This window comes from Myotis yumanensis, unplaced genomic scaffold (assembly GCF_028538775.1).
Source record: "Myotis yumanensis isolate MYYU_CA2020_CCGP unplaced genomic scaffold, mMyoYum1.0.hap1 SCAF_19, whole genome shotgun sequence".
NCBI classification, from domain to species: domain Eukaryota; kingdom Metazoa; phylum Chordata; class Mammalia; order Chiroptera; family Vespertilionidae; genus Myotis; species Myotis yumanensis.
Genome location: NW_027223770.1, coordinates 21317310 through 21334429, shown reverse-complemented (window position 1 = coordinate 21334429; position 17120 = coordinate 21317310). Strand labels below are relative to the sequence as shown.

The 17120-nt window shown below is 50.9% G+C and overlaps 1 protein-coding gene across 4 annotated transcripts in view; it reads left to right on the top strand.

Moving 5' to 3' along the window:
- The window catches only part of UBE3B (ubiquitin protein ligase E3B), a 35389-nt gene that overhangs the window by 14884 nt on the left and 3385 nt on the right, over positions 1–17120 (top strand). For all 4 annotated transcript variants that reach the window (XM_070399248.1, XM_070399247.1, XM_070399249.1 and 1 more), the window contains 14 exons: positions 759–922; positions 2009–2176; positions 4382–4553; positions 5738–5856; positions 6703–6817; positions 7504–7603; positions 8168–8287; positions 10127–10303; positions 10423–10533; positions 11342–11479; positions 11779–11844; positions 13429–13487; positions 15813–15995; positions 16412–16523. In XM_070399248.1, the coding sequence (XP_070255349.1) occupies positions 759–922; positions 2009–2176; positions 4382–4553; positions 5738–5856; positions 6703–6817; positions 7504–7603; positions 8168–8287; positions 10127–10303; positions 10423–10533; positions 11342–11479; positions 11779–11844; positions 13429–13487; positions 15813–15995; positions 16412–16523 (1804 nt within the window). The remainder of the gene's footprint in view (positions 1–758; positions 923–2008; positions 2177–4381; positions 4554–5737; positions 5857–6702; positions 6818–7503; positions 7604–8167; positions 8288–10126; positions 10304–10422; positions 10534–11341; positions 11480–11778; positions 11845–13428; positions 13488–15812; positions 15996–16411; positions 16524–17120) is intronic.

Sequence of the window (17120 nt, the reverse complement as noted above, 5' to 3'; positions counted from 1 at the left end):
GGATGTTGTGGGCAGAGGGTGGGGCAGCCTAGCACCAGGTGAATAGCCTGGGCTCAGCTGCACTCCTGTTCTCTCGGGACACCTGGGACAGTGGCTTCATCTCACTTTTCTAATCTGAAACATGGGGTACAGGTGTCTCAAAGGGTTGAATGACATAAATCGTGTCAGCCTCCCGCAGGCCTGGCCCATGCTCAGTGGGTGGTGGCCGTTACCACTGTGATGCTGGGAGGCATTACAGGGTCTGGAGCAGGGAGGTGATGAAGGCGGGTTTTAGGGTGTGAGTGATGCTGGGGTGCGGTGTGGAGTGGAGGAAGGAGCAATTGAAGGCAGGGAGACTCCTAGGAGGCTGGAGAGTTAGCGGGGTGTGGGCCAGGCCTGCAGCTGGCTGTGAACAGGACAAGATGGCAGGCGTGAGATGGCTTGTCCGCTGAGTGGTAAACAGGATGGAATCAGGGTAAAGGCAGATAAAGGGCGTCTGGGAGATGCTATGACGTGGAGCGTGGGGACCGAGGGAGAGCAGCAGTGCTGTTGGCAGCACAGGAAGTCTGGGTGGAGCGACAGGGAAGATAAAGGGCAGTGCCTTCCACATCAGGCCTCAGCAGCAATTTGTGGATCCCCCTTTTTAAAGTATGATCTTACTGACCATGTTGAGTGGCAGGTCCTGCTACCTCCCAGTGCAAGGCCCTTAGGGAACCGCGGGGCTCTCCCTGGCCCTGCGCCGGGTGGACCCCACCCCCTGGTCTCCTTTTCTCTCCCAGCCTCAACGAGTCAATGCCCTTGGTCACCAAACAGCTGCAGTTCCTGTGGGGGGTGCCTCTGATCCGGATCTTCTTCAGTGACATCCTGAGCAAGAAGCTGGAGAACCAGGAGCCGGTGGCCCACGTGCAGCCGGCCTCCCCGCAGAACGTACTTCCTGTGAAGAGTGAGTGGCTGGAGCCGGCCCGGCCGTGGCCGCGCGGGGCTGAGGGGCAGCTCCTGAGTGTCCCGGGGCACCTGCCCGCTCTGTTCCTGTCACCCTCACCTCTCCCACAGACCTGGAAGCTGCTTAAATCACTTTACGTTTAGCAAAACAGTGACAGAAAGTCCTTAAGAGTAGAAAACAGGGACCTGGGGAATAGAAATGGGTGAACAAAATCAAGGTCGTGTGTAGAGAACGTCCACTGATAAAGGATCCACGAGGGCCGCCGTGGTTGTCTCTGAACTTCCATTTGGCTCTGAATTTCTAGTCGCCAAAATGAAAAGGGACTTGGGACCCTTTCTTCTCATAAAGACGAGGGCCTATTTCTTAGGGGAAGTGGAGCTTTTCTGAGTTCGTAATCGTAAAGGAACTCTCCCACGTGGGGCTCTTGATGAAGGGGCCACTGGGTGCCTGACCCGGCTTCCAGCTCAGCAGTGGGTCCTGGGGGAAGGTTTCCTGTGACCCACTCTGACGAAAGTGAAGGAACTGCCGCCAACACATACTTCAGTGGAATGACCTGCCGATTTCCAGGTGCGGGCAGCTTTTCCTCCGCCAGCCACTGTGCTGCCAAGTCCCCTCTTGCACCTGTCAGTGCGATGGGCTCTCGAATACAACTTCCGCAGGATGTACATGGAAAGCGTCAAAACAAAAGTAGAGAGCAGCCCCAAGCTGAGTATCCGTATGTGAGGTTGACGCCCCTTCTTCCATCTAAAAGCACAGAAAGTTGGGGACCCACCAGGCCTCCCTTTCCCTACTATAGTCCTCGGAATTTTTACCTTTGTGGGTGCTGAAGTTAAGTGGTTCAGTAAAAGGATCCCTTGTAAGAATCGGATTTTCTGGTTCTGAAGATGTCTTTGGGTTTTACCTAAAATCCTATTGTTAATGTGCTTCCAATTTATCCCAAGGAGATGACTTGAATCAGGCGGCAGCCCCACTGGCTGTGGCTGTAAATTCGGAGCTGTATTGGAACGCCGTTTCCTACAGGGTGGAACTTGGCGGATGGCTGAACTTGGCACTTCCGCTCACACGCTCCTCTTCTCTCCGTGCCAGATCTGCTGAAGCGTGCGTTTCAGAAGTCTGCCTCGGTGCGGAACATCCTCAAGCCCGTCGGGGGCAAACGCGTGGACTCCGCGGAGGTGCAGAAGGTGTGCAACATCTGCGTCCTCTACCAGACCTCGCTGACCACTCTCACCCAGATCCGGCTGCAGATACTCACAGGTTGGCAGGCCCCGGGCCTCTTCTGGCTCACGTCCGGCCGACAGTTTTGCTTGGAACACCTGGATTTCTTCTGGCTTCCTTGAAAGAGGGTATTTGTGAGCCATTCTTAGAGGCCGAGTAGTTGAACAGCTCAAACTAATCTCAATCCCGGCATTTCCAGTCCATTCCTGTGACCTGGCTCTTTATTCTCATTCTGAAGTACTATTTGCTTTTAAAAAATCACTTTTTTTTTTTAAATCTCACTTGAGGATATTTTTCCATTGCTTTTTTAGAGAGAGTGGAAGGTAGGGGGAGGGAGAGAGAGACATCGATGTGAGAGACACACTGACCTGCCACTTTCCGCACTCACCTGACCAGGGCTGGGGGATGAACCCGCAACTCCTTGGTTCCCAGGCCGACGCTCTAACCACTGAGAACACTGGCCAGGGCAAAAAGTTACTTTTAAAAAAATTTTAATAGAAAACTAAAAAAGACAGGGAAGCTGAAAAAATAAAGCTTAAGCCACTCTTCATCCCACAATCCAGTCATGACTACCTGTGCCTGAGTGTGCTATTTGTTATATATTTAGATTGAAATATATAGTTTAATCTTTTCCATTAGTCACCTGAATACGCATTTTATCTTGTCAGAAATTCTTCAGAAACCTTGTTTGTATAGGCTACATAACACGTCATTGCATGGATATGCCCACCATTGTCCTTTTTAGCTGAGCAAGGAAGAAAGTCCCCTCTGTGAGCAAAGACTTGGGTGTCGGGGGCTTTAAGTGGTGGTGCAGGAGCTGGGATAAACTGGTGTCATGAGGACAGAGGTCTGTAAGCCATGAAGCTGTTTACCACATAAAGGACTCAGAACTTCTCTGCTGCATTTTACTTTTTGTTTTAAAACATAAATTCTTGCTGCTTCTCCATTTCATACTTATTTCTTCATCTTCACATGTTCACAGAGCACCATCTATGCCAGGCACTGAGGGTGCAGAGGTGAAAAGAGCCAGGGTCTGTGTTCCCAAGGGGGTTATATCCTAGTGGGGAGACCAGGCATAAGATGGGGAACTGCATGCAATGTAACGAAGGCCTATGATGGTGGAGTAATGAGTGACGACGTAGGCTTGGCCTGGAGGAGGGTTGACGGTTTGGCAGATGATTCTTTGTGGTGGAAGCCACCCTGTCCATTGTAGGGTTTCAACAGCCTCTGGCCACCACCTGTAGGTGCCAGTAGCACCCACTCCTTCCCCCTAGTTGTGACACCCATACCTGTTTCCAAACATTGCCAAGTGCCCCCTGAGGACAGCGGAACTGGTGTGGTGATGGAGATGGAAGCAGGAGGGTTTGTGATATTTCAGAGGCGGATTGGACTTGAGGGAGTGGGGCCTAACAGTTTCAAAGATGATGCCAGTTTTTTAGCCCAGTGCCAGTGTGGTGCCATTTGCCGAGTGGGGGATGACCGGCTGGGGCCGGGGCTCGTGGGCTTGGAGAGTTCTGCCATCACAAGGTTAAGATGTCCTTTGCTTCCCCCTGGCCACTGTTCTTAGTGGTTAGAGTGTCAGCCCAAACACTGAAGGGTCACAGGTTCGATTCCTGGTCAAGAGCACATATCTGGATTGCAGGTTCAATCCCATGCGTGCAAGATAGTTTAAAGTAGATATCGATAAACTACTGCCTGTGGGCCAAAGCCAACCCACTACTTGCTTTTATAAATAAAGTTTTATTGAAACAAAGCTACATCCATATTGTCTAATAGCCGCTTTTGTGCTATCATAGTTGCATTGAGTAGTTGTGACAGAGATTGGCCTACAGAGCCTAAAAACACCGACTCTGGCCCTTTCCAGAAAGAAATTTGCTGATCTCTGATTTAAAACATACACTTGGAGTCAGACAGACCTGGGTTCTGCTCTTGGCTCTGACACTTCCTCGCTGTGTGATTTTGAGCCACTTAAACTTCTCTGGCCTTCACTTTAGATAACATTGAGTTTCACACTGGAAAGGAGATCATGCGTGTAAAGTACCTGGAATAGTATCTGGCACAGAGTAAGCACCTGTTACATGTTAGCTCTTATTCTCGTGGTGATAATGATTTTCTTGGTAATCGCACCTTCTCTCTCACACACTGAACGTTCACTAGTAGGTGTGTTTGTCTCCCTGGTGGGTAGGGAAATAATGGACCAGCTGGAGCCCCCCCTGAAGCTTGGGTTTCTCTGTCTTTTCCCAGGTCTCACTTACCTTGATGACCTGCTGCCCAAACTGTGGGCGTTTATCTGTGAGCTGGGGCCCCACGGAGGGTTGAAGCTCTTCTTGGAATGCCTCAACAATGACACGGAAGAGTCCAAGCAGCTCTTGGCCATGCTGATGCTGTTCTGTGACTGCTCCCGGCACCTCATCACGTAGGTTGACTGCTGCGGGCCTGGACTCCTTCCCTAGAAGGCAGTGGCAGTAAGGAAGCAGTTACTGATGGAATTCCTGCTAAGGTTTTGGCCTGTGTGGCAGGGTCCACTGCTTGCTTTTGTAAATGATGCTTTAGAAGCATCAGATGAGGAAACATTTACAGAGTGGGTGGCACATAGTAGGGCTTCAGCAATTGTTAGTTCCTATCCTTTCAGGGAGCTGGGTCAGTACCACTGAATGTGGCCTTTGGGGTTCCTAGTCTCTGGGTCTAAATTACTTCGGCCATTTACTCGCTGTGCTAGTTAGTTTACTGGAAGCTTTCAGAGCCAGGGAGTCAGGGTGCAAAACTTGGCTCCACCACTTACTGAGATGCCCTGGGCAACGGAGATAACATTACCAGTGTGATAGGGAGTGAACGAGAAAAGGCATGTCAGGTACTTAGTACAGTGCCTGGCACAGAGGGAGAAATTAACAAATGCTAGTCCCATTCAGTTCCTTGTTCTTTAAGCTTAGGTGTCTACTTGTGTATTTGGTATTCTTTTAATTCCACTTTTCCCCCAAAAGGCTGGTGAAAAATTATAAGATAGAATGAACCTTAGGCAGTTATGTTCAGGCTAGAAGCCTTGGCAGGAGGCCTCAGGGGCTGGTAGGTGGCAGATTGGGTAAGAATCATGGAGGGAAGAGCTGAGTGAGAGGTTGGTGGCAAGAGCAGGGTCCGTAGCTGCTGGTGCAGACCCTGACCTGCTAGGTCACGGGCGACCCAAGAGCGACTCACATTCTAAAGGGAATGGAGCCGTTTTAGGATATTTTCAGATAGAGCTGAAATACAGAGCAGGGCTTATTGTTTTCTTCTTAATTGTATTTTTAACTTTTTACTGGGGACAATTTCAAGTCAATAGGAAGTAGAGAGAATATAGTACAATGAACTCTTGTGCACCCATCACCAGCTTCAGCTGTTAACTCATTGCCAGTCTTGCTTCCTCTGTACGCCCACCGCTCTCCTCTCCCTCATATTTTGAAGCATATCCTAGACATTTACTACTTTATCTGTAAATTTTACAGTAAGTATCTCTAACAGATAGGACTTATTTCGTTACCTTATTTTGTCCTCTAAGAAGTACAGATCTAGTTTTTTTTGCCTTTTCTTGGTGGATAATTGTGAATAATTTTCTGTCTGATTTAGGATCCTTGATGACATTGAAGTGTATGAAGAACAAATTTCATTCAAACTGGAAGAGCTGGTCACCATCTCCTCTTTTCTGAATTCCTTTGTGTTTAAGATGATCTGGGATGGCATCGTAGGTAAGGTAAAGGTGGTGGCCATGGTTCGGTTGATGCTACAGGCGGGGAGGTCAGTCAGGAACACAGCTGATTCTTAGCCTTTTTAGCTGTCAGCGTTAACTGAAAATGCATATTTCTTCACCTAATTAGAAGTTTCATTTTTTCGCTATCTATGACCTCTTAAGACAGTGGTGAAGTTAAAGAAGTCTTGTTCTCCCACATGTTTTTCAAGATTTGCTTGTATCAGGAATTATTAGTAATGATTAATTTTGCCCCAAATCTCCTTTTGATTCTTTGTGTTGATTCTTTATCTTTGAGAAGATAAATGTGTGCCCGCTAACACCTCTGGTTATCAGGGGTGGGCAAACTTTTTGACTCGAGGGCCACAATGGGTTCTTAAACTGGACCGGAGGGCCGGAACAAAAGCATGGATGGAGTGTTTGTGTGAACTAATATAAATTCAAAGTAAACATCATTACATAAAAGGGTACGGTCTTTTTTTTTTTTTTAGTTTTATTCATTTCAAACGGGCCGGATCCGGCCCGCGGGGGCCGTAGTTTGCCCACGGCTGGGTTAGATGCACCTCCTGATGTGTTTCCAGTGGTTCAGTACAAAGCTCCTTAGATTAACAGGGTCTTAGATGACGTGCTAGCGGGAGGCGGTGTGATTGTGCCTAAAAGATACTCAGTCCTGTAGACACTTCGAACACAGCCAGGGCGCCTTTCAGCTCTGTTGGTGCCATGCAGGAGTCACAGGGGGTGTTGGGGGAGGAAGGCCTTGGTGGGACTTGATGACCAGAGCTGTCCTTTCAGTTCGTCTCCATTCTGATCAGCTTCGTGAGGGTGCCTCCTGCTTGTGTGCCCACAGAGAACGCCAAGGGCGAGACCTTGGAGCTGTTCCAGTCCGTCCATGGGTGGCTGATGGTGCTGTATGAGCGGGACTGCCGGCGCCGCTTCGCCCCTGAGGACCACTGGCTGCGAAAGTGAGCGCCCGGGGTGGGGAGGCGGGTTTATGGACACTGCACTCACGTCCCAGGGCAGAGAGGAACTTGGCCCTCTCCTTCATCTTTCACCTGCATAAGGAGACCCATTCTTCCTACACCTGTCGGGACGGATCACCTAGCAGTTCCTTCTGTTACAATATGCGTACACTGAGGATGGTTAGAGCTCATTATAGCAGCAAAGCCCGGTCACATTTAGCAAGTGTTTCTTATCCAAACTGGGAAGAAGAAAAATATTCAGCTGAACTGAGCTACAGGTAATGCTAGGCAAATGGCAGTTTTTAAAAATCAGAATTAGCAGGATAAAAACTACAGCTAGGTGTTTTGGGGGGTGGGGTTGGGGAATCCTCTTGCAACAACTAAACATAAGATTGTGTCCACATTGTCTCATCAATGACATGTCAACTCCTGTGTAAGTTGTGGCACTAGAGCAGGACTGGCCAGCTGTTTCTGTCAAGGGCCTGACGGTGACTATTCTAGGCTCTGCAGACCAGTCGCTGTGGCACGAACACAGCCAGAGACAATACATAATGAATGAGTATGGTTGTGTCCCATTAAAACTTGACAGAAAATAGGCGGCAGGCTGCATGTGGCCCGCAGGGTGCAGTTTGCCAAGAATGGTGGGTTTTTTGTTTTCATTATCCCAAGCCCATGTCTTTCTTTTTAAGGGATCTCAAACCTAGCGTGCTCTTCCAAGAACTGGACAAGGACAGAAAGCGGGCCCAGCTGATCCTGCAGTACATCCCTCATGTCATTCCTCACAAAAACGTGAGTCGCACTCAGAGCAGGGCCCGTGTGTCTTTCTGTTCCTCCACGTGGCTACTGGCTTTCCACATCTGTTACCCAGTTGGAAATAAATAAATGCGCTCACTCATTCAGCAGAGGCAAACCGTGATTGGATCTTACTCTTGTAGGGCATGAAGCTAAGTCCTGGAGGTACAGGGATTGAAGACACTATGAACTGGCAGTCCTGTAGAATGGGGTGTGTGCCACAGGGTTGGATGCTGTGGGAGCCCAGAAAGGGGTCGGGAGCACAGGCAAAAGCGGGCAGTGTTTAAAGGCCTCGAGTGAGAGAATGCAGTGCTGTTGGAGAGCCAGACGGACAGCCTGTCTGGCTGGAGAGAATGTAGGAGGGAGAGAAGAAGCTATATTTCTAATTCCCAAGAGTGTTTTGGGGAATGTTTCCTGTTCCCTCAAGTCACTTTTAACTTCTGGAAGCATCCCATTCCAGTTGCGTCTCAAATGACTTAAAAGCCATGAATCTTGTCCAGTGTGTTTTAGGGAATCATCAACTATTGACCCTGTCTCTGGTCCCACCGTTGCTCGTTTCAGAGAGTTCTCCTGTTCCGAAACATGGTCACCAAGGAGAAGGAGAAACTGGGGCTCGTGGAGACCAGCTCCGCCTCCCCTCACGTCACCCACATCACTATCCGGCGGTCCCGGATGTTGGAGGTGAGAAGCCCACAGGAAGTGTGCTCTGTGGAGGGTAGGCGTTTCAGCGGGTGAACTGTTGCCTCTGAACTGTTCTTGTCACTCCTTCATCTAATGACACTGGAATTGAGGCTCTGGGAGCCAGAAAGGGGCCATTTGTCCTGTTTCCTGCTCTAAAAGCTGCTTGGTTAAACAGGTTTTCTTCTCCTTTTCACCAGGAGGGCCCCTGGTTAGAGCATCAAACACTTGGTGCCTCTAAAGGAGGACAGGAAGTGTGATGTGCAGAACATCTCGTGTCTGTGCAAACTCCATTTGTCCTGGCAGGCCCTTGGCCCAGACTCCCAACTGTGCACGTGGAGGCGGGAGTGTAGGTGTTAAGTTGACTGAGCTGTGCTGGGAGCTGCATTACCACAGAGCCAGAAGTTCTTTGTAGACATACACTGATGAGGTGCCAGGGAAGTGGCCCACTACAGTCAAAGCAGCATCCAGGTTGCCACTCTGGCGACCCCAAAGAAGAATATGCCCAGTTGTGTAATAGAAACTCCCTTCTCCCGCATTTTCTTCAGATGCACCTCTCCTGTCTCTAAGTTCTCAGCCCCACCACCTACCATCCCCCTCCAGTGGGACCAGCACCCACGGGAAGTCTGGAGAGTTCCCAACTCTCTTCTCAGGTGTCAGTGCTTATGGCACCGTCACTTGACGTCCTGGTTATCTGAGGCTGCGTTTTAAAACCCATCCCTAAGGGACGTAAAAGGAGGGGTGTCTGTCTCAGGTTTTAGGCAAAGTCTGTTTTCCTCTTCCCGTCCCATTAGAAATATCTTGTCATGAAACTGATCACTGGCCTTCCTACTGAATGAGGAGGGAGGAGGGTCACTTATTCCGTTAGCCGTGTTACAGTCTGGTGGTCTGATTGTTAGGACATGAGAGCCCCGTGGCCTTTGGTCGATTTGGACACGAGGGGCATCAAAAAGCTGGCATTAGACTCATGATGTCCCAGGCTTTTTGTCCGCTTCCTTTTTTGTGGTTTGTGTTGAAGGCGGGGCTTCTGTGCCAGGCGTCCAGGTTAGTCCTCCAGGAAGGCATCCCCTCACAAGGGTGCACGGGGCTGGCACTGCAGCGTGCCAGTCCTGGGAGGAACCTCAGGGGGACACCCGCTTGTCCCCTCACCCGCCAGTGGCAGAACTAAGGCCAAAGAAATTCAGATTCTCAGTAGGGTCATAGATATCAGGCCTCGAAGGCCCCAAAGAATGAAGCCAGCTCTCCCATCCCCGGGTCGGGGTCGGCCAGCCATCTGCTCTGCTGCCAACAGAGAGACCTAGGACAGAAAGCCAGCCATGTTGCTGCTGGCATAACCACTCCTGGGCTCCCCACCGCCCTTTGGATGTTTAAATTCCTCAGCATGGCTCACAAGGCCTTTCACGATCTGGGGAGAGGAACCAGGAGTTGAGGTGGAGGGTATTTTATTCTTCATCTTCTAGTGTGTCTGTAAGTGTGGTTGATGACCAATGAGCTAGATCCTTGTATCATTAAAACAGAGAGGGCGAGATCTGGTCCAGGCTTCTTTCATCCCTGATGGCCGAGAGCCTGTTGTGACTCATTTTGTCTAGTTTCCTGTCTCTCGACTCTGCATCCTTTCGAAGGCAGTCTCCCCACCGGGAAGAGTGGTAAAGTCATGTCCCACAAAATGAGTTTTCCTTTGACCAGGCTCTCATTAAGAACGGGTGAGAACTGCTCTTCCCATGTGCCCATGCGCCCTAACACACGTCTATTCCACTGGAGAGCTCCCACAGGGAGGAGAGCCTTCGGGGAGCCCCGAGTGTGCAGCGGGGTCCTAATGGGCTGCACTTCTGCCCTCGGCAGGACGGCTACGAGCAGCTGCGGCAGCTGTCCCAGCACGCCATGAAGGGCGTGATCCGCGTGAAGTTTGTCAATGACCTCGGGGTGGACGAGGCAGGGATCGATCAAGACGGTGTTTTCAAGGAGTTCTTGGAAGAGATCATCAAGAGGGTGTTTGACCCGGCACTGAACCTGTTCAAGGTATTCCAGGGGAGGGAGCGGGGCTGCCAGCCGCCACACGGAGGCGCCAAGAGATGAAGGGCTGGGCTTGCTCCACACAAGGCCTCACCTCCCTGCCTCTGTCACCTTTTTCCTTGCAGACAACCAGTGGGGACGAGAGGCTCTACCCTTCGCCCACCTCTTACATCCACGAGAACTACCTGCAGCTCTTCGAGTTCGTGGGCAAGATGCTGGGGAAGGCCGTGTATGAGGTAGGCGCGTGTAGGAGCATCGAACTGGAAAGGACGATAAAACGTGGGAAGTACCATGGGCTTTGTATGCATTTATGTGATCAGACCTAGCGTGTCAACTGCCTGTCATTAGGGTAAAGCCAGGAAAGGACAGGAACCACAGTGACTGTACAGAGATACTGGTACCTTCCTGTGTGGCTCACTGAGTCCTCAGCATCCCTGTGGCGTGGCCGCCGCTGTCCTGTTTGTAAGGACGAGAGAACCGAGGCTCGAGGAGGCGCTATTCCAGAGTCTCATCGCTCGATAAGGGGTAGAATGCAGATTCGCACCCAGGCCACCTGAGTCCTAAATCTGCCCTCCGCTTCGCTGAAGGGTGAGGGGTGGTGTGAATGTCCTCCCCCATTTCCCTGGCCTTATCTCTGTTTCCTCCTTCCCCAGCAACAATAACAACAGTGCAGATGTAAGAAACGGGGGCACTGGGCCCCGCTGTTTGCCCTGCTCTGCCTCTGGTGGGTGCTTATCCTCTGAGCTCCCACAACCTGCTCCCCAAATCTCAGCAGGGAGGCTGTGCTGTCACCCATTTGCAGGTGGGAAACCGAGGCTCTGTGGCCGGGCAGCAGCAGAGCTGGTTTGATCCCTGAGCGGTGTGGCTCCAAAGCCTATGTCCATAACCACCATGCTGAGGTGTCCCCGGGGGGACTTGGTTGGGTTTTCAGATTGAAAATTTCAGAAGTGCCCGGAGATGCTTCTGGAGCCTCTGCGGCGTGAGCTGCCCCTGATGGGAGTATTGGGGCGGAATCTGGACAAACAAGCTTGTCTCCTCCCCCAGGGGATCGTGGTGGACGTGCCCTTCGCCTCCTTCTTCCTGAGCCAGCTGCTCGGGCACCACCACAGTGTCTTCTATAGCTCCGTGGACGAGCTGCCTTCCCTGGACTCCGAGTTCTACAAAAACCTCACCTCCATTAAGGTCAGTGTGGACTGGCAGGGGCTTAGCTGAGCGCTGGCGGGAAGGCAGAAGCGAGTGAAGCCCCGCAGGGTGGGTGTGGTGGATGAGGTTCCCTGCCCCTCGTGCCCTCAGGACGCTGCCTCTCAGGACCCATGCTCAGGGCCTCCTTCCTCGAGGGGATGTGTGGCTGTCTCCTTTGCTTCCAGCTGTTCAGTGGCCACAGCCGTCGATGCCTAAGCAGACCTTGTAGGCAGGAGTGTCAATTCCTCAAGGACATAGCCCTGCTGGGTCCCAACACTTTCCCTTCTCTGTCGTCTTAGCGCTACGACGGGGACATCTCCGACCTGGGCCTGACGCTGTCGTACGATGAAGACGTCATGGGTCAGGTAGGTTGACTTCTGGGGCTGAAGTCTTCTTTCTGTCCCTCTGGCTTCCTGAGGCCTGCCCTGCCCTTGATGCTTTCCCCAACGGTCCCTAACAGAGTGTCTGTCTGTCCGGCCTCTCTTTCCTCTGGCTCCCGTGCCTGTTCTCCTGTCCCACCTCGCCAGGAGGGGAAGGTCTCCTCCTTCCATTACAGCTGACCTGGCCTTTGCCTGCTCGCTCTCGCTGTGCTGAGACCCCTCGCTCTGCTGAGGTTACGCTTTGGGTCATTCCTAATTGAAGTCATAGCTCCGTTTGTTGCCATGGTGAGGATTAGCTGTCACTCATGAGGACAGTGACTTAGAAAGGGGGAAGAAGGCTCTGAGAAGACGTGCCTCTAACAGACTCCTGTCCCCATCCCAACTCGTCACAAAGAGCAGAACAGGAAGAAAAAAGACCCTTGAAATCATGGGGGCAGAGCTGTTTCCTCCCAGAGTTCTTCTCAGCTTTTCTCGGAAGTGCCCCGGCCCCTCCAGTGTGTCCCGGTGACATCTGAACGAGCCCCCTTGCATGTGGCCCGAGGGCTGCTCTGGAGGAACCACGCCGTGAGCCCGGGTGCGGGGCTGCCTCTGAGCCCTGCCTCTGTGGCCTCAGAGGCCGCTCGGTCTCCCCAAGTTCCTTTTCTCAAAGGGCCACTTGCCGAGTGTGAGCCCTCGCTGGGACCAGTGTCACCGGGTGCTCTGTAAGTGCCCATGTGCCCTACCCTCCTCCTGAAGAGCCGCCAAGCAGGCTGGCACCTAAGGGCTCAGAGAAGCCTGTGAGAAAGAATACCAGTGCATTTGACCACAGAACTCCTCTTTCAGAGAGAATGCCATCTCCTGGAGTGACTGTCAAATCAGCGCTCACAGGCAGGGTGCTCCCTGGGACCTTTGTGGGAAACGCCAGGCTGGGCGACTCCTAGGGCCCTTTTAGTTTGAAAATCTTTGGTGTGCCCCATGATGCACACAGCATTGGCCCTACAGGTCACTGTTTTCCAAACTGTCCACATCTTTAGAGTTACATTAACAGAATTTCTATTAAAATTAGCTTGAAAACGACGCACTCTTTCATTTCTTTAGGTGACCCACTGAAGTTTCTGACGTTGAGGAAAGCAGTTGATTCTATAGTTTCCAAATCTTTCATCAGATTTTGAGGCTTCTTCCTGCATTCTTAATTCTCTCTCCTGACTATAAAAATAATGCAAACTCCTAACCAAGTATCAGCTAGAATGTGGGCAGACAGGTGAAAATGAAAACCGCCTAGAGTGGCGGTGCCCAGAGAGTGCCACCCGTAACACGTGGCTGGCCTTCCAGATCTTTCTCTCTGGCACCCACATTTTTTTTTTTTTCTGGAGAAAAAATACCTTTCGTATTGATTGTGCAGCATCTGCTTGCTGATGTGTAAGCGTGTAAGCGTGTAAGCCCAGGCTTTTTGTGGAAATGCTTGTTCCCAAACATGTCCCATCTTAATTCTATCATTTTTCCGGACGTGGGTGTCGGCCCTTTTGTCTGCAGGAAGCTTTCTCCCCATTAGAATCCTCTCGAGTGATTGCTCCCCCTCTTCTCCCCCAGCTCGTTTGCCATGAACTGATTCCTGGAGGGAAGACCATTCCTGTTACAAATGAAAATAAGTGAGTATCGCAATTCGATTTTTAAGGTCAGCACTTGAGAAGACTTCATTCTGGCTCTCCGGGCTTACTTTGAAAATTAAGATTCTTTGAAGTAGAAAAGCCATAAATATTATAATGGAACTTACTGGTTAGAGTTCATAGGCCAAAATCGTATTAAAGTCGATGTGCAAAATAAGAACTGACACTTTATTGTTTGCAGTAGCACTTCTGAGGCCAGAGGCACTGTTCTTAGGAATGTAACGATGGCCCTCGGTGCAGACAGATGGATTCTGGGCCCTTCGGGCATGCAGTCCGGAACCCAGAGGGCACCGAGGCAGAAGGCACCTGGAGGGAAGATCGTTTAGGAATGATAGCAGGGTGGCGGTTGTAGAAAGCCTGATCTTGAGAACACAGTGGCAAGTTCAGATGCAGCAGATAGGTCTTAGATATGAGGAGCTTCTGAGGCCCGGCAGCTGTTGTCACAGATAACAGGCTTTCAGGAATCTGTCATGAATGTCAACTTCTTTGGTCCCTAGAAGCCAAACCCCTCAATGCACTGTCTCCACCCGGCCTATTCTCATCGAATTAAAACAGTAGAACCTGGTGTGAGGAGTATAGGCCTGTCTGTCAATCGGTCCGTCTTCTCCTACCACCAGGCTCCGCTGAGCACCTGAACTATAATCTGAGTGTCACTCTCCTCAGTGACACGTGAGAGCTCGGTCCCACCCGGTGAGGCCTTTGGACCAGATGCACGTTACAGCCCAGCGTCCTGAGCATTGTGTCTCTGGGTTGGGAGGCCTCGGTCAGCCTCATGCTTGGGAGTTTTCATTCAGAACAGACCCAGTTCTTGTCAGGATTGAGATGCACCAGTTTGACTTGCCTCGGGGGCGTTAGTTTGACAGCTGAGAGAGAACAGAGCCTGGCTGGGAGGAACAGGCTGGAGGCGTCAGCAAGTGGATCCTGTTCCTGCCCGTGTTCCCTCTCACCATCCCTGCAGAGGGCTTCCCGGGAGAGCTCGCGTGTAAAAGACCTTCCAGGGTGTCTGGGTCACAGGAGGGACTTAGTAAATGAGAGCAGTGGTTGCCACCATCATCGAATACGTGACACGTCACACGCAGCCAGCCGCCCTCAGATTGGTGGGTTTTTGTGCCAGACATGAGGGTACAGAGGTGGTGGTAGGAGGAAGTGGGTCCGTGCAGCCTGTGTTGCGTGAGGTTCCTGCCCCGCCTGGAAACTCCTGTGGACAAAGTCCTTTCACTCGCTCTTCCATGTTCTCAGTGTAAACCTCAGGGTGAGAGCGGGGTTCAGTGCTGCAGGCTGCCTATCCTGCGAGGCCTGGCAGTGCCCGGTTCTCCTCCTTCAGGGAATGCTGGACCCTGCACTTCCGAGGTGTGAAATGGGAGAGTCCCTCTCTTTCTTTGGTGAAATGGACAGTATTAGTAACCGGCTTCAAAGAGTCAAGGAAAGGTCATCTTGAAGTGTATGGATGTGCAAGTTTGCTGCTGGATAATTTTTAAAGTAGGCTGTTTTCAAGGTCAGTCACTCAGATCTGAGTGCTGCGGTAACACGTTTCCTTGGATTGGACTGATAGGAATTTTGAGAGTTGTACTTGGGCTGGGCTCGGGTTCTTTCACCCCTGAGTACGTGCTTGCTAAGAAATCAGCAAGTCTGTTGGGATGTACTTAACCTGTTCAGTTGCAGTATATTATACATTGTACATGCGGCCTTTGTGTTTATAAAATCAGACCCAGGAGACCATCTGCTGGAGCCGTGGTTAGTGCCCTGACGTCCTAGTTGAAACTGAACATGAGCCAGCTGCATTTGGCCAGAACTTTCTGCGGCCTCACCTTTGCACGGCCTCTCTCTTGGTCCAGATGAGCAAGGTTCTGATTGAAGTTTCAGCATGAAGCGGCTTTTCTCTGCTTTAAAGCTCAGTGGAGGACTGCATTACATCTTAATTGGTGTATGTCCAAAAGGATGAAAATAAATCCAAGACCGGAAAAGTACCCTTTGTACCAAGAAGGGCCCTCTCCTTACCTGGAGATTGTCTTGCTTTGACTCTTGACACATTGGGGTGTTATCCTGATGAATGACTGGCCCACTGTTTTGTGCGGTTCTTTTTGGAGAAGTGATGAGGTAATGCCCTTGAACGTTCAATGCCTTCACAGAGGCACGGAGTGTACCGTTCAGGAGAGCCGTCATCGTCATCTGGTTGTTCTGGTGAAATGTCCTGGTACTGTTTGTTTCTGTAAAATGGAACAAAAATGACCTAACTCATCTTCTAGCCCATTGGGAACAGCCCACTCTGTCCTGTTAATTTCCATTGTTTTCTTCTGTCGGCTACAGAATTAGCTACATCCATCTGATGGCACACTTTCGAATGCACACTCAAATCAAAAACCAGACGGCTGCCCTCATCAGCGGATTCCGTTCTATCATCAAACCAGAGTGGACCCGGATGTTCTCAACCCCTGAGCTCCAGCGTCTCATCTCCGGTGACAACGCTGAGATTGACCTGGAGGATTTAAAGTAAGGAGTGAGTGAGCTGGCGAGGGCGAAGTTCTTAGCCTGGAAAGCAAGCGGCCCCCCGTGGGGTCCCCTTTGGAGAGTTATTTCAGGGCCCACCTCCGATGCTCTCCTCCCCGCTCATGGGGTGAACTGCTTGGAATAAAAACCCAACCACTTGTGTGCCTAGAAACCGAAGTGAAGCAGATCTTGAGGACTGCTGGGCTCTCTGAGCTTCTCAGGACTAGTTGCAGGACCTTCTATTGACTTCTGCTCTGGAGCTGCCAGCTCTTGAACTCTCTGCCCCGTTAGCTTCCAGGGACATGGGGTTATTAAGGCATGAACTCTGGCTTTCAGGGGACTTGGTAGTCAGTAGTGCCTGTCTAAATGCCGTGCTTACCTGTGTCTGCGTGACTGAGCCGTGTCTGCATTGTTTTCAGGAAGCACACAGTCTACTACGGTGGTTTTCATGGAAGTCACAGGGTCATTATCTGGCTCTGGGATATTCTGGCCTCCGACTTCACGCCCAATGAGAGAGCCATGTTTCTGAAGGTACTGTGCATGTTACCTATGTGTGCGTGCATGCATACGTAGATATTCTAAATCTAGAAGGCCAGGTGATGTAATAACTTACACTGGGGAAAAATGACATTAACAGGAGGACCTCCTGTCATTAGCATGCCCTGTCCCATAGGCGGGTCAGGTAGTAACTGGGGAGGGCCTCGAGGTGAGGCGAGCCTGCGCGGACCCTCTGCAGGGACAGGCATGCTCTGCCTGTTGGGCTCCGCACTCCATCTGCCCCTTCGCTGGCGTTGGCCTTGCTCATGCCTCTTTCTTGCTTTCTTGTCATTATAGAAGTAAGTGGTGCTGTTACCTTAAGAAAATAAAGACAATCTGCTCCTGGAGTGTAGGGTTTAAATAGTCTCCATTTCTATTCACCAGGGACTACCTCTGTGTAGCTTTTTTCTCAGTAGTATGAACACACAATGCCACTCAAGCCATCTCCCGATAAAATGCGCACCATCAAGTAAGCGGCTATTAGTGTATATTTTGCAAAGAGCATGGCTGGCATTCATCAGGACTCCTGTATTGGTGTCTTTAAAGTTGTAATGTTCAAAACGTGACAGTCCCACCAGAGACCATTCCCCT